Source organism: Falco punctatus (assembly GCF_963210335.1).
Source record: "Falco punctatus genome assembly, chromosome: 9".
NCBI lineage: Eukaryota > Metazoa > Chordata > Aves > Falconiformes > Falconidae > Falco > Falco punctatus.
Genome location: NC_137589.1, coordinates 636,221 through 662,670, shown reverse-complemented (window position 1 = coordinate 662,670; position 26,450 = coordinate 636,221). Strand labels below are relative to the sequence as shown.

Here is a 26,450-nt window from a genome sequence, read left to right as displayed (position 1 = left end):
GCCGGCGGCGCTCGCTCTTTGTTCGCCGGGGCGGCCCGGCCAGGCGGGAACAAAGCGGCCCGGGGCCGCCGGCGGGCGGGAGCGGGGCCCGGGGTGGCGGGGCCAGTACCGTCCCGCAGCCGCCGGCCCCGCAGCCCCGCGTGGGAGGGAGAGCTGGGCCCCCAGGGGGCGGCGGGCCCGGCCGTGGGGGCGGTTGGGCTTCGCTGTGCCCCCCCCGGCGCTCCGCGGGGCCGGGCCGCTGCCCTCGCACACGGCCCGGGGCAGGGGCTGAGCGCGTCCGGGCCCGGTACCGGGGCTGCCCGCTCCCCAGCCGCCGACCTTCGCGGCGCTCGGCCGCCCTTGGCGGGGCTGCAGCCCGGCCGGTTTTGCCATTTTCTTCCCCTTTCTTCCCTCCCCCGGCCGCGGCCGGCGCCCTGTGACCGCCCTCCCGGCCGTGCCCGGCCGCGTTGCCCTTGGCTGGGCCGCGGCAGCGGTACCGGGGGTCCCGGCGACCCTCCCGGGGGGCTGGCGGGACCGGGGCACCGGCGGAGCCCCGCGGCCTCCGCTCCGGGTGGGCCGGGCCCCCTCGCCCCGGGGTGGGGGGCGCTCGCCGGTGAGCGCCGTTTCACACCCACGGCAACTTTGACACCATTTTCAAACGCCGAGGCTGGGCAGGGCCTTGCCCTGGGCTGGCCCCGGCTGGGGGGGCTGGGTTCTGCCGCCTCGGTGGGTGAACTGCCAGGTTAGTGCTGGGCAGCAGTACAGCCAGCTGCATCCCTGTGGTTCTTCTTAGAAGATGTATGAAGCAAGACTTCTGAACTTAATTTTCATCGTTTATTTAGTTTCACGTGGCTATCCTAGAAAATTGGAGCCAGATTTTCAAAAGTATTCAGGCATCCAACTGCGTTAACAGTCTGTGAACCCTGCCCGCTGCAGCCAAAGCAGGGAGCGGTGGGTACCTCCAGCCAGTGCGCAGCCAGCTGCTTCTATCTTATCACATTCCACTTGTCTTCCTCCTTAGTGACAATGTGCACGTTTTTACACCTCCACCCCAACCTTTCTCTGTGATTGTTTTTTTTCTTTCTTTCCTCTCTGCCCAAGAAAGGGCCAGATGGGTGTTTTCTCCCAGGCTTGGAGCTGCTGGTGGTAACACTGGTCTCTGCTGGGGCAGGAGCGCAGCAGGCGGCCCGTGTTGTCTCCGAGGCTTAGTGCTCATTCCACTGCCGTTCTGTCTCCCAGGAGACCTGCGGCTCGGCTGGGGGCTGCCTGGACCTGCAGTGGGGATGCCGGAGCGGTGTCCTCCTTTCTGACCTGGACTGGGACAAGGAGGGCAAAAAGAAGGGGTTCTGTTGCTGTGTGTTAACTCATGAGTAAGATAGCTGCCCACATCTCCTCCCACCTGCCCCTGTAATTACCATCTCTGGTGATCAAACTCATCTGTGGCAAAAGGTGAGTTCTTGGATGGGCCCACCTGCCTCCCAGGTTACACAGAGATGGGATTGCTGCTCCCTCTTGTCACCTTAAAAGAAGCTAAAACGTTTGAGCAGGCCAATTTCATAACCTAATGGTACGGTAGTGCTGCTTCAGGTAGAGAAATAGGGGGAAAAAGCAGTCTGGCTTCTGGGTGCCACCTGGCACTGCATTTCCATCACCTCTTTAGGGCTGCAATGGAGCTGGAGCACATCCTGTAGAGAGGAGCACGAGGCAGAGATCTTGGCTCTCAGCAGTCTCTTGCGGCATGGGGAGGAGAGCCTTGCCCCGTGGGGCTGGTGGCCAGGCAGTGGGCCAGGAGGCCTCAACCCTTTGACTGTCGTGCAGGACCTGAATGCAGAGCAGCCCCTGGGGCTGCATCCCACCCGCGGCAGTCCTGAGCACTGACTGGCCTGCGGTGGCCATAGTAGGTCTGTGACGTGGTGGTCAACACGTGGCTGGAGAGCCATGGCCTCTGCTTGTGGCTGTCAACAGGAGTGGAGTGTTGTATGTGAAGCCAGCACCTGGCTCCCGAAGGACCTGGGTGACTTTGGGTGAGCCTGGGGGGTGGGCTGCAAGCACCTTCTCCTTTGCAGCAACCTACAATTCGGGATGCAGGAGGAAGAAGAGATCATGCTCATCACCTTAACAGCGGAATACAGGGATCAGCCTGCTAGTGGTTGGAAGGTAAATGTCGAGATGTGTCCCACAGGCAGTAGGAATTTGTCAGCTTGATGCTGAACCTCGAAGGCCCCAAGACTAGTCCAGAACAGTGGCAGAGATGTTCTCCCTCCTTCTCCCCATTGCCCTGCTGATGGAGCGGTGTCTCCACCTTGCACCAGGGTTACAGTGTGCTCTGCTGGCGCCGCCTGGGCAGCAGTTGGTGTGGGGCAGTGCCACCCCACCAGGGAGTAGGGCTGTGCGGACAGTGGGACAGGGCTGGCGGGAGAGGAGTGACCAGTGTGGGTTGTTTTAAGGGTACCAAAAGAGGGGAGACCCCCAAAGGAGATGGAAAGCCTATATGGTGGCTCTTTAGCTTTCTTTTGTGTTTTAAACTGTTTTTAGCATTACGCAGAAGAGGAATCTGTTTGATTATATTTTTTATTTTATTTCCTAAAATGTAGCGAGTGACGTGGGGAGTTGAGCAGGTGGCAGGCCTGCGACCCTGAGCACCCAGGCAGCCAGGAGATCCCTTTCCGCCCAGGTCCCGGCTGCCAGACTCCCGTTATTTTAGCCACAGAGGCAGGCGCATGTTAGAACCCGAAATCGCCTGCTCAGGTTTACGGGGGCTCAGCCTGCAGGCAGCTTGCGTGGGAAGCAGGAGTGGCTGCAGGCAGGAGCCTGCCTGCCTGCCTGCAGCCTGCCTTCTCCCCTGTGCACCGGTGTGCCTGCCTGCCTGCCCCCCTGTGCCTTTAGGAACAGGGGGATGTAGTTAAAAATGCATGCCTGACTTCTCAGACAGCTGTGGAATTATTTGAAGAAAAAATGGTTGTTGCCTTCTGACAGGCATCCCTTTTTGACCACAGCCTAGGCAGTGCATGCAGCAAGCACTGGTGCTTGTTATTGAGTGACTGGCAATTACGTGCTTCTAATAAATTTACTCTTCTAGACAGTAAGCTACATAGCATCCAGGCTCGTGAGGAGATTTAAATGCATTTTGACTGCAGTTACAGTGTTTTTGATAACAAGGCTTGGCAATTTTATTGCAACTGAACTTCTAATGGTTGTTATTTTTTTTTAATTATGCATGAGTATAAATCAGAAGATGGTGTCTCCTGTTTGAAGCAGAGGTTGCATTGAGGTAGCTTAGCCCATTTGGCTGTGGGTGCCCCAGAAAGGAGGATTACAAACAGGGTGAAATCATAGTATTTCCTGCTGCTTGTAGTACCTGTGCATGCAGTCATGCCCCTAACTCGCAAACTCAGGCACCTTCATCTTAGTTGTGTGGGTCTATATATGCAGAATCAATAGTGACAGACAGATAGAAACAATACATTAATAACATCCAGATTTGTCCAGAAAAGTCTGGGGGATAGGGAGAAATACCAATTTCACTAGCTTTCCCTATGTGGTAAAAGTGAGCTTCTCCCAGAAAGTGAAGTGTGTCAGATGAAACATTTATTGTTCTGCAATGGGTGGAAAGACACCAGAGCTAAATCCTCTTACAAGGAGCTGTGCGTGCATGGAAGGCGGATTCAGGCTGGGTGAGGGGGACAGCAGGGGCAGGCAGCTGGCTAACACTCTCCAAGAGTAGGACTTAATTGAGAGTAGGACTTAATCGCTTTTAGTCAGCCTTCCGATGGCTGAAGGATCCTGATGGAGCTCAGTGTTTCAGTGCATCCCCATCAGGAGTGCATAGTGTGGAGGGATAGAGAAACTGAAAGCAGCCTTGGGTGATGGCAGTTGTTCACTTGTGGTGAATGGGCTCTGCTGGCACCTGGTGATATGGTGACGAGATAAGAGATGTCTGTGCATGGCCTCTCTGCAGCTGTTCTCCTTCCCCCTGTGCCCGAGAAGGTAGTAGGTCTGGGGTGCACATAGTCTCATGGGGAGGCAGGTAAGATGGCAGAACTCTTTCTTGCCTCTGCCCATGACTGGTGTGGTAGGCAGTCTGGAAAAGGGATGATTCCTCAGCAAAACTGCTTACTTAGTCTTCAGAGACGCTTCCAGTATGAAGGAAAAGAACTAGAGGCCCCTTGGCAGCAAGCGCATCCATCATCCGTGCACCCTGGTTGCGGTGGTGTGCCAGGACACCCATGGGAGGTAGCTGGGGGGTACCTTACAGCAGGTTTCTGATGTCCTGGCTGGAGCCAGAGGAGCTGCAGGGGCTGGAATTTACCATGGCTACCCTTGCTGTCTGCCTGTAACAGCACCCAGCCCAGGGAGCATGGCTACTGCAGGAGGTGCTGGGTGCCCTGCTGAAGCTCCCTGAGGCAGGGACGCTTGTGAGTGCCGGCAGGGAGAGGAGGGAGCTTGTGAGTTCCTGCTGCACTGCCTCTGTGCCCTGGGGTCCCCAGCCCAGAACCAGGCAGGAAGGATTTGGCCACATGGCCAGCGCACCTGGCTGCATATCTTGCAATTTTGAGCACCCTGTGCTGTGGCTGTGCAAAGCACAGCTCTCCCCAGTGCCACAGTATGCCACGGGGGGATGCGGGATGGCGGTGATGGGCCACCACGGCAGAATGCAGGATGCGGTGGTGGGCCGCCAGTGCCAGCATAGGAGCAGTCCTGCCGCACCACCACGCTGCAGTGGGATCTGTGGAGCTCATCTGTCCCTGCCCAGCTGTGGCCCTCCCTGACAGAGCCATTACCTGGCCGTGTGGAAGCTGCTGCCATTGAAAATTAATCTTAAGCTGTTTTGCTGTCAACATGGCAGTTTGTGTAATCCTCGAACAAGGCCAGTGGTGTATTTTCTCTCGGATAGCTGGTGCTACTGCATCTTTGGCCTGAAGAGCTGCTGAACTGGTGCCCAGGTGCAGGGTAACAATTGCGTCTGGGTGAGGAGTCGCTGCAGGATGGCAGCGGTGCGCAGGCACCCCAGTGCAGGCATGCTTGCTTCTTGCCGGGCTGCGCTCCTAGGAGGGCACTGATCCACGTGCTGCCCGGGACCAGGGTCTGCGGAAGCACGTTCCTGTGCCAAGGTGGGCCGTTTCAAACCTATCAGGGTTACCACGTGCTAATATGTTAACTTTACAAGTGTAGATCATCCCATGAGGTTAACTTTTGAGTGCTTGGCTTCTGCTGAGTGAGAAGCTTTGTGCCATGCTGGATCCTCAGGAAGGACATGGATCTGATGGACCTGCCTGCTGGGAGCCAGGCTGTGGAGGGCAAGCAGGAGCTGGGCTCGTGCCACGTGAGGAACAGAAGACTTGTATTTTTTTCTGGTGTGACCAAATTATACAATCTCACTGCATAAAGTAACCAAAATTTGTAACCAGAGCTTTGGAAATGATACCACTTTTTCAATTGTTTTATGAACGATGCTGACATCTTTGGCTGTACAAACTGTACTTGCTTTCTCAGTTGTCATTTGAAAGACACCTACATCCTTAGTTGTCTCAGTCTTTTGAAAAAACACCCAAATCTTAGAACAAAAACATTTTGTTCCAAATTTGTGGTTTCAACAGCTTAATCCTCTTGACTTGCCAGCATTCAAACTTAATGCTTCCCAGTTAAACTGTCCTCTGAACAGCAAGGAAGGTCCTGCAGTCTTTGGATAATGGGAAAAGACTTTGGGAAAAGTAAGGCGGTGGCTCTTTTTATTTCCAGGAGGGGCAGTGACGTGGGACCAGAGTCAGACTAATTCCTGCTTGCTTAGTTTATGCAAGCGTTATTTTTAAACTTGGTGGGAGTCTTCATGGAAATCAGGTGAGAGAGAGAGAGACAGTCTGTAGTTGTCTGAGGGAGGAATGAAGCCAGTGGGTGAGAGCCATATTAAATGGGATGATCCATGTTCCCCATTTTCCTGTGAGCTGCGTAAAAAAAACCCAACAAAACGACAACAACAAAAAAACCCCCAACCCTGCTTTCTTTTGGCCTCTGATCTTGGGATGGTTTGTGACCTTGGGTAGCACTGCTTTCTGCTGGTGCTCCTGGGAAGGAGAAGGAGACACCCCCCACCTGTGCCTGCTGAGGGGAAGATGATGTTTTCAGGGTCCTTCCCATGGCAAAGCGGTGCAGCCTGAGGCCAGAGCTGGGGAAGACGTGGGGAGCCCGGCTGCCTGGAGGAGGCTTCTCTCCTGGCAAGCCCACAGCGGTGACTTTGTGCTTCCCTTGCTATGGGGATGTGTGCCCAAGTGGGTACCTTCAGCTTCTCTTTGGTGTGCTTCTGTGTAATGGCTGCCAAAGTCCTTCTCTCTAACTCCACCAAGAAACTCTTCCCTTGCTCAAGGAAAGGCCCCTCCTAGGGGCTGGAAAGAAAACGATGGCTAGGGAGGAGGGAACTGGGAATGTAGCGTCCTAAACTAAAACTAGTGTTTGGTCTGTAGCTGTTCTCCATCTCTTTGTGGCTTCTTCATGACTCACCTATGCAGCATTCAGTTATTATTAAAAAAACTGAAACACTTCACTGATGGTGTACCCTCTACAGAAGTATCTCTGGAAGGCCAAGACAGCGACCGTTGCCCATTCTGAGTCAGTGTTTCAGGGCAAATATTTGTCCAAGTGCTGTGTTAGCATAATATTTCTAATGTCAGGCCAAGAGCATAAATCCTGATGCAGAAACTCAGAGACGTGAATTGCAGTTGTGAGTTTCTGTTCCAGAGGATTTGCTTTTGCCAATATCTGTGCAAGATACTGTATCCAGACTTTGGTAGCCTGTAATGAGACTTGGCATTGAACAAGACTGTATCATTCTTCATCTTGCTGTTCTGAAGTAGCGGTGTATTCATTATTTTTACAAATAAAGTGATGTATGGAGAGACTGGGGGTAGGGGAGCGGAGCTGTGTGTACCAGTGAACCTGTGGCTTGAAAGTGCAAGTTACCCATCCAAGTCAAGATGTTCTGATTTTGAATGAGAAGCTGAAAAATCAGCCATGCAAGTATAGTGTGAAGAAAGGAAGTTTAATAGCTCCCAGAAGGCTTGCATAATCTGTATCACAGCCCTCCTCGTGGCTCTACCAGCCTGCTGATAAACTGCTTTGCATGATAAAACTTAAAACTTCTTAGAGCAAAACTTTTTGCAAAGAGGTCATGGAAGTGGAGATTTTGATCTCTATGCCTTTTCTGGCAGAAGAGTTCCTAAATTTTGAGATGCTGTTATTTCTGTCAGTGGCAGAATTGGCTGCCTTCCCTTAAAAAATCCAGGAAAAATGTTGCGTTCTTAGTATGTTGAAGTTGTGGAAGGGCTTTCTTGTGGGTTTTGTGTTTTTTCTTTGGTTTTTTTAAGAAACTAGCATGTTTCTTCTGTACAGTCTTACCAGAGAAGCACATTGCAAACATCCTGACTTTTTGTCTCTTTCCTTCCCTGTCCTTTTTGCCCCATTTTAGGTCTGGATTATTTTGTCTGCCATCCTCCTTTCCCAAGCCCGAGGACCCTCCTGCTGATGCCTGCGCTAACGGAGTTGCTGATGGCAGAGATGCTGTGCAGGGTGAGAGGGAGCTGCAGCCCTCTGGTGAAAAGCCTCCCAAAGGAAATGGTGATGAACAAGTGCCCCCGCTCCTGCCTCCCCCGCCACCTGGCAGCCTTCCTCCTTACCCCCCCTACTTCGAGGGAGCTCCCTTTCCCCGTCCGCTGTGGCTGCGGCACACGTACAACCAGTGGGTTCCTCAGCCACCGCCACGGACTATAAAGAGGACGAGGAGACGCTTGTCGCGGAATAGAGACCCAGGAAGGCTTATCATGAGCACTATCAGGCTGCGGCCGAGGCAGGTGCTCTGTGAGAAGTGTAAAAACACCTTGAACCCTGAGGACACGAGCGCAACTAGGCAGAACGCTAAAACCAGGAGGAAGCTGAGCATCCAGGACAAAGAGCAGAAAAAACACAGTGATTCCAACTACATGGAGAAAAGGAACAAAAGAGAAAAGAGAGAGGATGACAAGTTTTCTGGGGAACTAGTGCATCGAACGCCAGTTATAAAAATATCCTACAGTACTCCACAAGGGAAAGGTGAAGTTGTAAAAATCCCTTCCCGGGTTCATGGCTCAGTCAAACCGTTTTGTCCAGAACGAATATTGCAGAATGGAAGGGAGGACCAAGAGGAGACCAGGGACACTGAACGGTGTCGAGAAACCAAATGTTTAATGGACAAGTCAGCAGGCAGCCAGCTTGCTTCCATTCCAAAATTGAAGCTCACGCGGCCGGTGCATTCCAGTGCGGATGTCCCACCCCCAAAGATACGGCTGAAGCCCCATCGCATAAATGACGGTCAGAGTGTTTCAATTTATAAAGCAGAACTTATTGACGAAATAAATGTCCTTCAGAACAGAAGGGAGTCCAATCCTGGCACATTTTACAACGATGAATCCACAGACAGAAGTTTAGCTGAAATATCTTCAGGTAGTTCAGGTGAAGATGACGACTTTAAAAGATTTCCCCAGGGTAAAGATGGACATGATAACTTGGCTTTCCTTATGAAATATCGTAAAAGAAAAGCAGATTCTTCTAGTTTATCAGTGTGTAGTAATGACAGTCTAGACGAATCCAAGTCTTCTAGTTCAGAAGTAACATCACCAGAAATGTGTGACTTTTTGCCTGGTGATGATGCATCTGTCTCTTCATCTTCAAAAGATGAGCGTAAAATTGTGCCACCACTAACAGTTAGACTGCATACCCAAAGTGTGTCTAAATGTGTCACAGAAGATGGAAGAACTGTTTCTGTGGGGGATATTGTTTGGGGTAAAATTCATGGTTTTCCATGGTGGCCAGCACGTGTTCTTGACATAAACCTTAGCCAGAAGGAAAATGGGGAACCTTCATGGCGAGAAGCTAAAGTATCGTGGTTTGGTTCTCCGACGACTTCGTTCTTATCGGTTTCAAAACTCTCTCCTTTCTCTGAATTTTTCAAACTGAGATTTAATCGCAAGAAGAAAGGGATGTATCGGAAAGCTATCACAGAAGCTGCGAAGGCAGTAGAGCATCTGACTCCAGAAATAAGAGATCTCTTAACACAGTTTGAGACATAACTTTGCCTCCAGTATCAGGTGAGTGCTTGTTGGACTACTGCTTCCCATAAATAAACTTGTTGTGTTTTTTAGTCTACGTTCCACTGTTAGTTTGGATTTGTTTTTCCTTAAAAATGGAGGTTGACAATTGTTAAATGCCTGGTTGTTGGTGATAATTTCAAAGTTTTAGTTCCAAACCTTTGGGGGGGACCGTGGGACCTGGAGCCCAGAGGGGAGTACAGAGCAGCTGGCATGAAGAAGCAAGCGTCATTGGTTCAAAGAGCTAATAAAATTGTAGCCGTGTATTAGTGCTGTTTACAGCTAGCATGTGGTGAGTATTCAGGATACTTCATGTGCATCAGAACTAATCTGGAGCCCTGGCTGAAAGGCTGATAGCTAGTAGAGTTTAAGTTTCTTTGAAATATCTTTTGGTTGAAAGAACTGAAACCTTTCTTGGAATTGAGATTATATTTATCGCATCTTGGTACCGATGCCCAGCAGTTACCTTTAACAGTTAAGGGCCCTTGGAGACCCTTTGCTCCCCTGCAGTTTCTCTGACCCCTCTGGTAAGGATCTCTTGTGAAGGCATCTTCCCTGTGGCTCTTCAAAGTGATTGTACCAAAAACGGTCTTTAGCTGAGGAACAGCGTTTCAGTTACTTTGCACAGCACTTGAGGCTTCACTTGCGTCCAAAACATTGGTGCGTTGCTGAGGAGTGGCCTGGATCATCAAATTAAATTCTTTTGGCCTTTACATGCAACTTCTTTGTTTGAGGACTTAGGTGGGAGCATAAATGTGGGAGATGATTCTTTATAATGCCTCCACATTTTGCTTTTACTGTTGCAAGCATGGAAGGGGATGGGACTCCCTTTCTTAACAAACAATCAAAACTTTGCCCAGGGTGAAAGTTTGATACCTAAAAATACGGGATGTGGTGTAACTGGGAATAGAAACACCGTCTGTAACTTCAGTTTATGCTGCCTACTACACTGCCCTGAGTGAAGCCCATGGGAAAAATCCAGCGACTTGAATAAGATCTAGAGTAGTTTTGCTACCTTTCAGTCGTCTCTATCAAGACAAGACTTCATCTGTGATACTGTTAAAGAAGGGGTGGGATTAACTTTTTGTCTGAAAACCTTAACTAATCATTAGGAAGAGTCTTGTCAAAGGTCTTGCTTTATGCAGTGTGGTTCATTATGTTATCCCCTAAATCTTTCTGCTCTTTATCATGCTAGGACTGCATGTACGTGAGCCAGTATGGCTCCTGCTGTAGACTGTCTGTTCTTTTCCATCTAAGCTATTGTAATGCAGTGAGATTATGATGGTCAGTGCTCATGTAATCCTGAGGAGGGAGAAAAGATATTTTTTTCGTACCCTCTGTTGTGAGACTTCACCACTTGCTTAAGTGTGATGAAGGACCTGCTTTGCTTGAATTATTACTCCATCTCAGCAAGCCTGGCTGGTGTAAATAATCAGAATGTGGCATATCCACTCTGTGTGCTCAAGGTGGCTGGACAACGGGATGCTCAAGCAACTGAGAATGTCTTAACTGCAGCAGCAGCATTTAAGCTTCATCCTTGATTGTGTTCCTTCAAATGCAGCTTAACTCTGGCTAAAGATTTTGTTGTATCAAGAGTGTTTGGATTGGACCGAAATTCTTATTAGCTAGATCTGGAGTATAAATAAACTGGGTGCCCAGAATACGCTGTCCTTGCCAGTGGAAGAATCATGGTCAAAATCCATTGCTCCTGTATGATCAGTGTGCTATTGAAAGGAGCAGCAAGGCTTCATCCTTCTGAAGTCTACACTGTGTGTGTGCATGCAGTTGGGGATGGCTTTAGCAGAACGGGTGTAGTCACCGTTACGGACAGCTGTCAGTGCTGTTGTGAGCTCTGGGTCGGCTGGTGTGCCATGGCAGGTGGCTTTTCAGGAGGAGAAGGGGCAGGGTGAAGCAGCATCCAATCCTTCGGATCAGTCAGATTGGGCATACCAATGTGGAGCAGAAAAGCATGTAGCCAAGAGGAGCTCAAAAGTCCAGACCTGGAAGTCAAAATGGGAGGATGTTTTCCCAGTCCCATGTTAGCCTAAGGAGAACGCTGCCTGTACTTACCGGTAGGACCATGGCAGATGTGGTGCTAATGGTCAGACCTGGCCACAAGATGTGGGTGAAAGGCTGTGGGGCAGGGCCTCAGGAAGGAGAAGCAGCACCTGCTCTGGAGGAGAACTGGATTAGCAGACACGGTTGGTATCTGTGCTGTAGGTACAGACAGGAGGGGTGGAGGCAAGTCTGTAAGGTTGCGGAAAGAACAACATCCTGAAAATGATAGGAATAATGGAATGGCCTGGATTAGACCAGACCTTTCCTTCCCTCTGTACTCTTCAGCCAGACCTCTGCATGTATATCACAGAATCGCAGCATGGTGGGGGCTGGAGGGGCCCTCTGGAGCCCACCCCGTCCCACCCCCTGCTAGAGCAGGGTCCCCCAGAGCAGGCTGCACAGAGCCGCGTCCAGGCGGGTTGGGGTGTCTGCAGAGCAGGAGAACCCCACAGCCTCTCCGGGCAGCTGTGCCCGTGCTCACCCTCACAGCGCAGAAGCTCTTATATGTATAGGAATGTCTATAGGTATATTTAACACATATCCCATTTCATTGGCCTCCTTCAGCTGGCTTTCCACAGGTAATTTTCTGCTTTGCATGTGTCTGAGGTGAGCTGCCAATGCAGTCTGCCTGTCTGGAGATGACATGATAGTTGGAAAAACAACTGCGGTTGCTCAAAACTAGAAAAGCGGAATAAAACAACTTCTTGTGTGCCATATGTGACATTTACATAGGTCCCCGGTTAGACCAGCATGTGTAGTGTTTGGGTGCATCACTTACAAAACAACTCGCTATTTTGAAGACTTGTCTGTACCCAGTTTTCTCCATTAAGGAGGATTGAATTTTGTTGTTTTCCTTGAATTTCCCTAAGGTAAAACTGAAATGTTTCTTTGAGTTGCTCATCAACTGTTCTTTCCTGAAGGGTGTAACTTATATTTTCACTAATTTTTGCAGTTCCTGAGTCCTGGGACCATGGTGACATTTGAGCTACGGTTAAAATACCTAAAAGCTTTGCAGCCTTTTTCAAGGCAGTACAGCCTTGTATCTATTAAAGGTACTTTCTAGGAGCAGGTGTCTGGCTGGCAATATTGCACGTTGCCGATGTAAAATCCGTTATGCTGTGACCAGCGGCAGCTCCGCGAGGGCTTGTTGTGGGTAGCGCAGAGCAAGAGTCCCGGAGGTGCCTTCAGCAGCAGCGCTTTGCTGGTGCCGTTTTTGCTAATCCTGGGCACGGCAGAAGTTTGTGACTGTTGATGCTTTCTGTTGTGAAACTTTAGTCTTCTGCCATGTGATGCTGTTCTGCCAGTATGGAGGGTAATTACTGGGAAAAAAATGTATAAACAATTCAGGTGATTTGTGGATGCATATAAAACTGGAACCGGTTGGATTACTTTTTTTGAAAAAAAAAAAAACCCCAAAACTTGGTTTGGGTTGGAAAAGCTGTTATGGTCACTTCATGGTTTTATTATTTTGTCCTTACACTTTTTTGCAAAGGAAATACTTTATTGAAACCCTGTCTTTAAGTGACTAGTAAAACAAGTTTCTGGAAAAACGACAGGCAGACTAACAACTCTTAAAACTCAAATTTGTAAGACAATCTTGTTTTAGAGTAGTGCCAGGAGGAAAAATGCCCACTCAGCATCTTCTCATGCCATTTTGTAGCTTCTACCCGTGTGCCACGTCCAGAGAGCCGTTGCATGCTGTAGCTGGGCGCTCGCCATGTTACTCCTTTCTGGTTTGAAAGCACCAGATACTGGCTCACCTCCGCTCCTCGTGGTTTTGGGACCCCAGGCCTCCGTTGTTAGCAGAAGGTGGCTGTGCCCAGGCCCAGGGCTGTGTTAGTGCCGGGATAATGGGCTGCTTGACTGGCCTGGGGAGGCGGATGGGGTGGGAGCCAGGGCACGGCCCGATCCTGCGCTGGGGCTGCCGTGGGCACGAGGAGTGCTGAACTCTGGGGGTGCTGGTGCCGCAGAGGTGGCCGGGGGAGCTGAGGGCACAGTTCAGCATGCTGCCACGCATACCAGGAGAAGGCCAGAAGAAGCTGAGACTGATGTTCAGCGAGTCGCCATGTCACCGGGGACGGGCATCTCTGAGCTGCTGGCCCGGCATGGCACTGGGAGCCCGGTGGGATATGGTGGCTGCCCATGCCCTGAGCTCCTGATGCCCTGTGGCAGCCATCCTTCCAGTCCATCCTGATAGAGGTGGCTTTGGTTCCCCCTCGTTCCTGCAGCATCCTTCCTCCCTCGCCTGTGTAACTGCCTGTGTGACTCTGCTATGCGCCTGGTTGGATGCTCATGATGCTTTTGGCTGCAGGACTCTTGTCTCCAGAGTTGTTTCAGATGGTCAGAAAGTCTTCTGAGAGCTGGAATGTTGCCTGTGGTGTACTGAGTGCTTGTGTCTCCATGTGTGGGACCTTCTCCGAGAGCTCGTCCTGCAGGTTTCGGCACTCCCACCTTGACTTTTTTTCCTTGGGAATAAAATTATCCCTTGTGCTTTTGCATTTTGTTTTTTGTTCACTTTCAGGAGCATGACATTTGAGCTTACACCTATGTCAGCTTCAAGTTCCTTGAGTCAAGCATCTTCCATGGTGATGAGCACCCCAGCTTACTTCTGGTTTTATAACCAAGAGGTTTGCTGGCACAGCCAGGGTCTTGTGTTCAGCCACCGGGTAGATGTGGTGGATGGGTGCGTGATGCAGCATACTGAGCATGCTTCTGGGCTGGAGGGGACCCCCTGCACAGGGCAGGGACAGACCCTTCGAGGCTGGTGTGACACGTGTGGTGTTGGGAGCAAGCAGCCCATGGGGTGCAGGAGGGAAGCAGACCTGTGTTTCCTAAGGCCGCCCTGTCCCTGCTCCAGGGAACACGTCATGTGGTGGGATCGGGGGCTGTTCAAGGGATGTGTGTTGCTCCGACCCTCCTGCATGGCAAGGGTGTTGGTCTGTGCAGGAGCAGGGCCCTTGGCAAGCTGAGCAAATCCAAGTCTTTTTTTTTTTTCTGCCCTGTCATCCTCCCGAATGGTTCCTCTTATCTCCTTTCCCTGCCCACAGTTTTTTCATGCAGTAAAGCCTTTTACAAAACCTGCTTGTAGATTTTCATATAAATCTGCATGAAACAAGTTTAACGTATGTATATTCATTTACTTTTTCAGTCTGGAAAACCCTTTCTTTAACCCCAAGCCATGGTGGTGGAACCATTAAACTTGAAAATACTGAAGGTTTTAATTTTACTGCTATTAGATTAATAGACTCTCAGTATTGGTACATTTAGCCATTCATCATAAAAAGCACACTGCTACTATGTACAGCAAAATCAAAGCTTGTTGCATACTTGCTATATATAGTAAGCTCTAATGTAAAATTTGGATCGTTGGGTTATGACTTCACCTTCAAAGATGTTCAGGGCTTTGTATGTGCATGTAGCCAGTACTGCTTGCCAGCAGTTTTTGAAGCAACATAAATCACTGCTTTTTCCTTTTACCCCTTCTCTTCTGCTCTACCAATGGCACAAAAACCTTATATAACTTTATATAAAGTTCAGGTGATGATTGCTGTGATAGCTGAATTTCTAAAACCACCTGCCTGATCACGTGAAATATTTCAGCCCAGGAGATGAATGCTTGAGATTTTTCTTGGCCTCGTTTCTAGATGGTTCAGTCAACTAAAACCAAGCATCCAACTTAATTGCTGTTTCTCAGTCTTCCTCCAAACACTTCGGCGTCAGCGTCTCTGCATACTAATGCAAAGTAGGAGAACAAGTCTAAAATAGACTGCATTGCATATTTGTGTGCCCCAGCGCTGGATGTCTGGAGCTGCACGTCTGGTGACATCCCACTGATTTTCCTGTTCCTCAAAGCACTTGCACATTTGGCTTGTGACCACTGTGACTGCATTTGGAGACATTGAGATCTGTGCTGCTTCTCCCTTGTTTGTGCCATCTGTTGCCCTTCTTTCCCTCCGCTCTCTACTCCCAGGCGTATTTTTTGGAAATGCCAGCAGGCCATACATTGTGCTATTTCTAACCGCACACGAGCTGCGCGGATGCCCAAGAATGCTATCTGCTTATGTGAGCTGTAGCTTCAGCTGCCGAAGGAGATTTGTATCAACTGAAGGGCTTAACAACTCCTTTGGAAGCACAGCAAGCTGCTCTCTGGACTGAGGTTCTCCAAGCCCTATCTGGACCTCTAAGCACGTCCTGATCGTGCAGAGCAGCCCTCTCTGCAGCACAGCTTCCCAGGGTGGGAGAGACTGGCTGTGTCTGTGTGGTGGGGAGAGGTGTCTGGATGAAGAGCCTGGAAACCCGTTTCTTTGAAAACTTTTAAAAATGATATAAAAAATTGAATTTCTGTAGCTTTTCCTTAATTGCATCTTCTTTACTTGTTTGGTTTTTAAACTCAAATGGAGGTGTTAGAACTGCGACTATGATTTACCTTTCCACACCAAGCAGGGCGAGTTCAGTGGGGGGACCCTGGGCAGAGGGGGCTGCCATGCGGTTCGGAGCCAGCCGTGCTGCTCGGCCGAGGGGGGAGGCCTCTGGCCTCCGCTTGAGGCTCAGAAGTGCATCCTACTTGTGCTGCGGTTGAGCAGATCTTTGCAGAGTGTGGAGCACCTCCAAGCTGCACATACTGAAAGGCTGCTTTGGGCCGAGGAGGAGTAGGGGATTTTTGAAAGCTGAGGGACAGCTCTGTGTGGAGAAGTGTGCTTGTTACTCTGAAGGAGGAGTGCGCAAGGTCTTCATGCAGTAGCTGTGTGGTGTTAGTGGCACATGCAGCTGCTTGGCTGGTCAGGCCTGGTGACACAGATATTTCCCCTTTTAATGCTCAGGTGTGAAAGGCAGGACTTTAAACCCCAAAATCAATGTGAAGACTCTTAAATGCTGACAAACTTGCCAACTGTTAGCCCTGATATTGTTTTTTCCCTAAGTGCCCATTGCTGACATTGGGATCGAGGTGAATGGGAGTGTGTGGGCTGCGTGACAAACTGACTTCTCCCTAATGACAGACTTGAGGAAGCTGCCTGTGTCCTGCAAACTAAGTGGGGATGAGCTGGTGCCTGCTTTAGTTTTTTAAAATCTGCTTGATGCATCTGTTTTGCACTCTGTAGGTACCTTTACAGAATATGTGAGCTTTGTATTAACTAGTTTACGAATTTGCACATCCCAAGATTCTGTACATCTGAAATAGGTGTTTCGTGTCCGACAATGATGACAGAGATGAGACTTAATATCTTGACTTCTGGAGTGCTTGTGCTCTTCATACCTACAGTCCCTGCACCCTGATCTCCAGCTTTTCGATCAGTTGGAAAGTGCTCAGTTTTCCTTGTGCCATCTGTGCCCCGGAGCAGGAGCAGCGAGGGATTCTGCCACACACACCACTGGTGATGTCCATCTTGTCGTCCTTGATGAGGGCAAGGGCTGTGTCTCCCAGCCATCCCAAGGCCACTGGGCTGGCCCCGGTGCCTGTGGGCAGCAGAAGGCTCTGTGTGCTCCATCCCTGTGGATGCAGCATGGAGTGAAGGTCCACGTGTGGCTCCTTTGCCTGTGCAAGCGAACGTGACTCATCTCGCTGTAGCAAGAGGGTCACAAATACTCTCCGGCATCTTGTGCCTGAGCCTTTCCCACATGAACTCCGTCAGCTGCCCTGCATTAGTTGTATAATCATCTCTTGGTCACTGGGTATGCATGTCTCTCTGGAAGGGAGGAGCTGGATAATTTTTTAATGAAGGCTTTTTTTCATTAAGTTGATTAATTTCTGAAGGAGTGAATGCTTTTAACTGATGTACCAGTTGCTGTTTAATCTGCATTAGATTCTTGCTATTGGAGGATCAGAGAGACTTGTTTTCATTAGAAAGCATATTTCCCGTGTGCTCTCTGCAGCTGAAGAAATTAATTGTAGCAAAATTACTTGCTTAACTTGCCTTATGAATGGTGACTTGCTCTATTTTCATGCAAGCCAATAATCAGAGCCTTTTCTTCATGCAGAAAGCAACCCTGTCAGAAAACAGAAAACCTTTGAACCTGATACAGGAGTTCTCATAGAGGAGCTTGGGTGATGGAGTTTATTATTGGTGGACATAGCTACCAGCCTGTTCAAGTCAGCTGGATCCTGTTGCCTTGGGAGTTGGAGACGGTTCCAAAACCCTGCCCAGTGGGTCAGGGATGGGGGTCCTGGCTACCACCCAGGTAACCCCCTCCTGCCCTGGCCCTGCTCCCACTGGAGGAGAGCATGGGATGGAAGGACTTCCCAGGACCGCTGCCAGCAGCAGCCTCTCTGCCCTTCCCCTGGCCTTGTGCTGGTGACGTGGGCTGTTAAGCAGGTACTGCCTTTAGAAACAGAGCCCTGTGGGAGCCAGTCGGCTGCCTGTTGGAGGTCCTCTGGGTCCCCTGGCCCCTCACCCTCCTCCTCAGGGCTGTGGGAAGATAAGGCCCTGAGCTCAAGACAGGGCCCCTTGAGAGGGGAGATACCAGGAGGAAGGCTGATTTGGTGATGCTCAATTACAGCCTGCTGCTAATGGCATTATGATTAGAAAATACACCTCAAAATAAGCTGCTTGTGTGGACAAAATGAGCAGGCTTCTTGCTGCCATTGCTTCCCAGCCTGCCAGGACATGCGGGATAACCAAGGGGCTTGTGCCACTTGGGGCTGCAGCCAGTGAGGGTTTCAGTGCCGCAGCGCTCCAGGGCTTTCCAGAGAAGCCATCTGAAGGAGATGGGTTCCTGGCTCTGGCACACATGCGTGTCTCTTGGTCTTCACCTGGAGCTAGTCTGAGTGCTGCTGCTGCTGGTACAGCCCTGGGTGCCTGGTGGCATACCAGTACACGCAGGAACCCCTTCAGTGCCGCATCTGGTAGTCTCACGAAGGCAAAAGGCGCAGGGCCCGGGATGCTCCCTGTGCTGCAGCATCTCTGCGGGAACTAGGCATGTCCTGCACCTCTCACCTCAAGGTCAAGGTGCGTGTGCCCTGAGCAGGGCAGAGCTGGTGTGAGCGGTGTCCCCACGCATTGACATCCTCGGGATGCAGTAATCTCAGAAGACAAATTGGCTTTCTGCACTCTGCTGCAGCTGTTAAATCTGAATTTGTGAATGGCTCTTGTAGATCCAAAACTTCATTTTTTTTAATTATGAATAAGCACTTGGCTTCAGGAGAGCTTTCTTGGCTTCCCTTTTGACACACAGCTTAGCACACAGACTGCTAGATCATGCCATTGTCCTGAGTCAGTCAGTGTGTTATGTATTCATTACTCATACGTGTGTCGAGGCTACAGCGATGTCCAGAATGTAGCATTTAAGCTGTTGCTCCATCTTGAAGATATTTTCTTTTCACACAAGTCTCTGAAGTTTTCCAGCACCAAAGAGAGAGTGTATGGGTGACTGTCACCGCATTGCTCCTCTGGAACACATGTTGAAAACCCCTGGGTCTGCTCAGGGCATTGCTTAAAACAACACCTGAGCTCTCACGGGGGCGGGCCTTGGACCCCTTGCTGAGCCTGGTCTGCAGAGCCCTGTGTTTCCAGGCCAGGACCAGCTCCCGTCCATCCCCAGGCACAAGGAGCTGAGCAAGGTGGTGAGGTTTCCACATTTCGAGACGTGGAGCATCAGCTGTTTTAAAGCAGTTTGCCATTTCACCAGTGGAACCTGCTGCTCCCAGAGGAGACAGTCCCCGGTCTCTGGCCCAGGTAACGTCAGTGAGCAGCTGCAGTTCGGCCTCATCCCTGTCCCTGCGATGGGGGAGATGGGCCGGCGTCTGCCCTTGCGCAGGCAGAAGGCTTTGCTGGGAGCTTGTTTGGCATCTTGCATCTGTTGTGATGCTGCCTTCCTCCAAGTGTGAAAATTACTAAGAATAAAACCAGCCTGAGGGCTTGTTGTTACCTCCTCAGCAAGGAAATGCATTTTTTCCTGTTTAGACCAAATACTCTCAATCTGTGATCTGTCTCTAGAGGGTCAGCTTTTTGCAAAAACCATTTGAGGCATGTTCTGCCAAGTCCATGGACCTCACTGAGGCTTTGGGAGTTGTAAGATAGTAAGCCTGCAAGTGAATTTGTTGCATGCTCTTAAATCTCGCCATTCATCAGAAGGCAAAGGGATAGATTCTCCTGCACAATTAAGTATAAATTTATACTCTTGCTGACTATAGATAAGAGCCTTGTTGTGAGACATCACAGTTTCTTGGGAGTGGGATGATTCTGCGAGATACTGAAGGAGTTTATGAAACCTGATTGCCACCCTTTTCTGGAGTGTAGGTTTTAGGGCAGATGTTCATGGTGTATTGAATCAGCATTTTTGAAGTCTCAGTTGTGTGGGCAATACTGAAGATCATTCTGGATGCTGAGTCTGGGTAAATCAGTGTTGCTTGTGGTTCCATGCCCGCAGGAGAAGTGCTGCTGCGTTTTCAGCAGCGTTGGAAATGTGATCATCTTCCTGTGTTTGGTGTTGGTGCTCTTGGCTTATTGTGTTCGGTATTTGTAAGTTGCAAACCTCAACTGAGAGGGATTTTTAAAGGTCTTTGATCTTTTGCTTCATAGCATTAATCCTGTTTGTCAGGAACGGATTTGAGCCTGTGTTTCCTGTGGTTCAGACTCGGCCATGTTAGTTGATTTGGCACGGATGTGTGCTAGGGCCAGTCAGGCTTTTGAACTGGTTTAAAGTGAACTGCGTTTGAAGTGTGGTGTAGCAATGCTTTTGCAGTTGGGAAGTGTTAAGTGTAGATCTATTTCCATGCCATTTTCTTACTCATTTCTGTCTTGCAGAGTTGCTTCACATGTCTTCTAGCTTTTTCGCTTGATCTTGTAGCCAAATGGATCCATCCTTTGAACTCTTCCAAGGCTTCCACTGTGTAACCTGACTTACAGAGCCCGTGCAAGTGCATGTTGCATGCAGGCGTACAAATGAGGATGCCTCTCTCGCTGTTTTTTGTTTTGACAGGCACATCCCTCTCCAGTAGATGTTGTCTTTTCAAGCCTGACGTTTGCCCTTTTGCCCTTCATCTTAGTGGCTGGTGTCTGGCGAGGAGGCCAGATGACAGCAGTGTAACACATCAGGCGTGGGTAGCTTCATTACCTTTTGGTACCTGTGATTCGGAGCATGTACTTTTGCACTTCTGAATTCCGAACAAGCATCTTGCATGCTCTTATCGCCTGCAGGCTGGTCAGTCATGGCATGGTCTGATGCACTCGGATTCAGCCTTCTTCAGATGGCTGCGTGGGAGGGGAGCAGCGTGTGGTCCTTGGAGAGACGCTGGCCATCCCAAGGGCTCCGCAGTGCTGCCATGGCACGTGCTTGCTTCTGCGGCCTGGAATGAGCAGTGGGCAGGGGAGCCTGTGGCGGGTGGGGGGTCCGAGGGCAGGCAGGGTGTCTTTTACCTCTGGAGGCAGAGAAAGTGGCGTGGCTGCTCTGCCTGTTCGTTAACTGGACTGGAGCACTGCAACACCAGTCAACGTCTTGAGCAGTTGCAGGTACTTAGGAAAGCTTCTGTATGGCTTGCTCTCAAGGGGAAAATAATCCTTTTTATAGATCATGCTGGAAAAGTGGAGGCAGATGTTCTTCACGTGGTGTGCTCTGTAGGAACTCGTGGCAGATTAACCTACAGTAACCCACCCTGAACGGGGACTTCAGAGTCTTTAAGCCAGAGACTGAAGATTTATTATCGTCACTGAAATTCACATCATGTCTGTGTTGGAGAAAATTCCCACTCTTACTTTGGGTTTGTTAACTTGACAAGTTTCTTCCAAAGCTGTAGCTGCTGCTGGTTTTGCCTGCCGGGCCAGCTGGGAGCAGGAGAATTCCTGGCTATATTTAGAGGAAACCCGGAGCGTGTGCCTCGCTGCTAATGCTGGTCCGTTCTGTGCCGCCTGCAGTAACCTCTCCCTCTTTCACTTTCTTCAAGGTAACAGAAGATAAGAGCACAGCTGTTCTCCTAGAGGGTCACGAAGTCTGTAATCATCCTGACATGCTCCCCAGGAGAATCTGGAGGTTGCCGTGTGCATGGCAGGAGGAGGAGTTTCCTTGTCAGATTGCACTGCTTTTCATCTGGGACAGGTGACAGGCACCGGGACGTGGAGTTAGGAGACTCTTCTGGTGTGAGGCTGGCAGGAAAGTCTTAAGGATATCTTACCCTAGGATAAGAATTTGAGGAGTTGTACGGCCATGAACTAGGAGAACAGCAAAAAACACAACCTGGAATGTATTTATTACTTAAAAGTTAGCTATTCTTGATAAAATCCCAAAAAATATTGCTGCTGCTTATTTTACTTACAGATTTCACACACTTGTTAATTTTAAAGCTACCAAACTTTTACTCAATACTGTACTCTGAGAAATGTAATTGGAGCAGGACATGCAATAGAATGAAATCATTGTAGTGTCTTAAGTACAATGGACTCACTTTTGTGTCTATTAAAACTTGGAAAATGTGCAACACATAACTATGTGGCTGTCATTGCATATGTTAAAGCTTTTTCATGTAATTTACTGCAGACCTGAGAGAATCAATGTTTTCAGGTACGTGAACAAGCAGTCAGCTGCTAACTTGTATGGGTTTGTGTCCTAAACGTATGCTTTCTTAAGTCACCTGAAACAGCAGGCAGCACAGTCTTGGCTTGTGCAGAGGTGGGTGGTTAGCCTGACGGCTCCAACTGGAGAGCCAATTAATGTTTTGAACTAACTTGTGTTCACACCTAGTCAACAAGTGTAATTCAGGACCCCTTGAACACATGTTGTTGGATAGAAAGGATCTTCGTCCTTACACATGACCAGAAGTGATTAGCAGTCTCTAAAAAACAGAAAACAAAGAGCTTTTGTACCAAATTTAGAATACAAATGGTTTACACACTGAAGTGACCTATGGACAAGGTTTTGTAACTGTATTGGTTAATTTTTTTGTTTTCACATTAGTCAAGCTTTCCTTTGGTTTCCCTCAGTCTAGAAACATCAGTTTGTGGTAATCTGTTGCTTCTGACGCTGGAGAAGACAGTTCAGAGTTGTCCCTGCTAGGTGTAATGTTGTCTGCATGTAGAAGATTGCCTGTGAGCTACAGGGTCGTTACACAGATTCTGCTTCCTGCTTGTCCTTCATCTGTTGCAGCAAACACTGTGATAAACTTGTCGAATTAGAAGAACGAGCGGATCGGAAGACATACAAGCTCGTGTTTTCCAGGTTCAAGCTGGTTTATGTTGTGGTCTTTTGAATGCCTGCGAGAGAGGTCAGAGCTTCCCTTTTCTGTTTAACAACGAAGTTCAACAAGAAGAGTTAAACACCAAAAAATCCCTTCTGCTGAATGTCAGTAAGAGCATACAGTGAGTCAAATATGCTTCCCTTAAAACGGTTGGAAGACAGTGGTGCAAAACATGCAGGCTAAAATGCAATGCTGGACTAGAACATCTGTCTCTCAAGACTGATTTTGGCCGCCTCTGCAAACAAATCAATAAGCTTCCTGTTTTCCAAAAATAAGTATTAAAAGGACAGCAGTATATAGCAAAGGAATGTGTTCCTGCACCTTGTGTAAAGCCTTTATGAAGCAGTTGTTTACCTGGGCATCTGCTTTGCCCATCTCCAAAGCAGGCTACTCGGCTGGCAAAGATGCTCTTGTGCAGTGAGTACTCCCACTCATGGAGAAAACAGTTCTACCTTTCTTTGCCCCTGTCTGTCTGTCTTCAGGAGTTTCTTTGTGGGTTGTTTTCCCGCCCCCCCCCCAGCATCTTCTCGAGCTAGGCCTAGGATTTGCTGATGGCTATGTGAGGTAGTTTTTGTTCTCTGCTCACACAGTTCTTTATTGTACAAAATCCCTGCCAAAAAGTGTTGCCAAGCTTTTTTGGCTGTAGCATTACAGCAGTTTGCTGAAGGGAGTTACAAGCAGCCTTCTGTCCATTTAAAAACATAAATTTAAAAAAGGCAAACAAAAATAACCAAGCCCCTACTCCCCCATGCTCTCAGGAAGAGTCCTCGTCTACTCCCATCTCTAGTGCAGGGCTGCTCCTGCCTGCGCGTGGAAAGGCTGCGCTGCGGCTGAAGGAGATGCCAAGAACAACAGGTGAGTCCTGGCAGCTTTCCTGAGAAGGCTAGCAGATGTCACTCAAGTCCCATGATCAGGCAGAAACATCCTTCAGATGTCCAGAAACTCCTCAGGCGTTCAGTCTCTGCTTGGTGTGAGGGAGAGTTACGAGACCTCCCGTTGGGGCCACTGATTTTTCTCTGGGCTTGGGGCAGAAAACAGATTGAGGAGGTAAGCTGAAGGCCAGTGTCCGTCCTCGTGATGCTGGACGTGGTCCCCAGGATGGAGTTGTTTAAGAGTGGATGTCCAAGAGTTTCTTCCCATGATAATTTGGCTCTGCAGTAAAACTCATGGTGCACGTAAACGTGCTCTGCCAGATGTTTAACCAAGCAGGGGAAACCTGTCTGCCCTCTGCTTCTGCCTTGATAGTTGCTGTCATCTCATGCCAACAGAGCAGTGGTTGTGCTCCTCCGTGCTGGCGGAGGAGGGCCTGGTATCCCTTCCCTATGGTCCCTTGCAGGTCGCTGTGTCCTGCTAGTCCCCTGTCACCCAGAGCTCAGCTTCTGCTGCCCTTGCACCTGGATGGGTGACATTCCTGACATTGCTGGGGCCTTTAGAAAGCAAACAATGGGCTTTTACTGCCTGAAACTCCTTGCCAGTGCAGAGGGGAAGGGGAGAATGTGGGTGTTAGCCCTCCCCAGGTCCTGTGTCAGCAGTTGGGAGGTTTGAAGAACTGGTTTGCTGCCCTTCTCTGCCAGGAGGGCTGGGGAAGGACCCTCCTCCTAAGAGGACGGGAAGGTCGTGTGTGCTGGGACTCAGTTTTTTTGTCTTTTACCCTTGTGATGCCAGGTGGCCTGACACGCGTGTGTCTGTGTTAACACCAGCTTAAAGAATGAAGACAAGTGAAATTTAAGCACTGCAGGTGAGTCACTCGATTTTTGCCACTTTACTGAGAACTACTACAGGGAGTTTCAGTGAAAACATGATAATGGAGAAAATAGTGCTTAGGAGGCGCATGCGTGGATTGGGCACTGGGGTCCTTCTCTGAATCAGATGCTCAGTGCCAGATGTACGTTTAAACACCAGCCTTAAACAGTATCCCAACAAAAAGCACACCTTTGGACCTGCGTATGGGAGCTGAAGAAACTGCCTTGCTTCACCTTGGTGAAAAGGTGATTCTTTGGTTTTGGCAAGGCTTAAACCAAAAACCTTGCAGCAAATTGCTTTTCTTGCCTTGGCCGTTACGCAGATAAATTAAAATAATTTCTCAGCAAATGCAAAACCATAGATCAAGAACACAGCGTTGTTTCATTTCTTAACTGATTTTAAAAAGCTAATGTAGAAGTTTTGAAATGTCTTTTTAAATAATGCAAAGTTTGAGTGGCTTGCTTTAGTCTTTTATTCTGTCAGAGGAAAAGCTCCATTGGGTTAAAACCTAGATGGGAATGTTCAGGAATAGTAAGTGGTCGTTAGTACTCTCTGTAATAGGTTCTGTGCTGCCCCTTGAACGTGGTTAACAGATTTCTATGTGCTGTGAAGTTTCACTTCTTGCTCAGTTTTTAAGGTTTCCCGCCTTATACTTTTAAAACTTACACGTGGCTTTAGGAAAGGGTGGGCCTTTTTCAGTCCTTTTCAATACTTGTTACACTGAAGGGTTATTATAGTCTCTCCTGCTCCGCACTGTGGTTTTGGAGGTTTCCTGCTGGATCCTACAGCTGTGCTTCAGCTCCCACAGCTGATTTCCTAAATGCAAGCCCTTGCAGAATCTGAGTATGGCTTTCAGTGTGTGTGTGGGTTCGGTATTTTATCCTGATGCTACTCAAACCAATACTAAACCTATCACTGTTTTTTCTCATAAGGCATTTTGCTAGTATTCTGAATCTACAGATGAAATTTTATGCGCATAATCCACATTCCTTTTACTTGGCCTCATGTCTGACCTGCCTTGGGCAGGTTTTCCAGTCCCGAAAGCTGCCCCAGTGCCCTGCTGCAGCCAGGTTCCCCTCCCCAGGCGGCACTCGTACCCTCCCAAGGGCAAATGGTATTTTCTACAGCCAGGGAGTGAGTCAGGTTATTTCTGTTCAAAGCCATGATTTCTAACCAAATTTGTGTATCCTATCTTTTCTGACTTACTACATTTATTAAAAGGAACTAGCTGTGTAGGTGGCCTGACCTCATAGTTTCTGTTGCTTCGTGGCCTGTAGGCTGGCTGGGAAGGGCGGCCGGCGAGGGGTGGCGACGGCACTGTGATGCCCGTTGGGGAGCCCGTTTGGGAGCCCAGCTGTAGTTTGGAAAGGGGTGGTTTCCCCTGGGGGCCGGGGGCTGGTGGCACCAGGGGGAGGGTGAGCAGGGAGCCGCAGTCTCCCCCTGCCTGGTGTGCTTAATTAACTTCGTTTGCACTAATCCCTTTGGTCAGTACAGCTCTATGGTCGGGGCTGGTGAAGCCATGCCTGGTGTCCCATGAGATGTCCCCACCGTGCTCCGGAGTGACAGGGGTGCGTAGCATGCTGCCCCAAGGGCAGGGTCCCTTGCAGGCTGGGTTAGCTAAGGGGAAGGATATTTTGCTGAGCTAACCTTGGAGCTGTGGCACCTAATGATGTGCTATTTAAATAACTTTTTGTTCTGTGCTTATAAATCCATTCACTCACAGAATAAGAAAACCACGTGTTTTCGATTCCATCAGGGTTCCTAAGGCATAGATGAGATTTTTACTGGTTTCTTTATTGTAGCGTACAGTTAGCATACTGCTTATTTCATGCTGGTAAGGGCTAGCAGAGCCACCAGAGCTGCTGCACCAGCTGCCTTGGTGGCATCTCCAGCAGAACAGCTTGCGCCTGCGCCGGGCAGCAGGGACGGGGGCTCCCGTGGGGCTGTGCCGGGCTGGGTGGTGGCAGGGGCTGGCCCCTTCCACTCTCAGCTCTCTGCTTTTCCCTTTCTGGGGTGTTTGCCCCAACTCGCCTTGGGACCCGTGCTCTGCAGGTCCTGCTGCGCTCTGTGTGGCCCCGTATAAATGCAAATCCCTGCCGAGCACTTGTGCTGGGGATAGTGAGGATAAAGGGGACTAGCCTGGGGTGATGGTGGCAAAACATCGCAGCACCTGCTTCTGTCTAAATATCATTTGTGATGTTTTTCTAAAGCTTACTCTTTTGTCTTTCTTCCAGTTTCATGCTTTTCTGTGCTCGGTTCTCCATTTGGGCACTTCCTGGGTGTCCTCCCCGCTCCACCTGGCTGTCGGACTGGGCAGGGAAAGCCAAGCTCTGCCAAGGGGCTCCTGGCAAGGGGCTGCCTGCGCCCTGACACCCCTCAGGCCCCTGTGCCTC

General features: G+C 49.6%; 2 protein-coding genes across 2 annotated transcripts in view; both read left to right on the top strand.

Moving 5' to 3' along the window:
- Window positions 1-21,565, top strand: part of PWWP2B (PWWP domain containing 2B) — a 35,456-nt gene extending 13,891 nt beyond the window's left edge. The window contains exons 2-3 of the mRNA XM_080401926.1: window positions 7,439-9,092; window positions 21,028-21,565. Of these exons, the coding sequence (XP_080258052.1) occupies window positions 7,439-9,074 (1,636 nt within the window). The 3' untranslated portion in view covers window positions 9,075-9,092; window positions 21,028-21,565. The remainder of the gene's footprint in view (window positions 1-7,438; window positions 9,093-21,027) is intronic.
- Window positions 21,566-21,739: 174 nt separating this feature from the next.
- The window catches only part of LOC308069532 (uncharacterized protein), a 91,835-nt gene continuing 87,124 nt past the window's right edge, over window positions 21,740-26,450 (top strand). The window contains exon 1 of the mRNA XM_080401937.1: window positions 21,740-24,052. The gene's annotated coding sequence lies outside the window, so the exon portion shown is untranslated. The remainder of the gene's footprint in view (window positions 24,053-26,450) is intronic.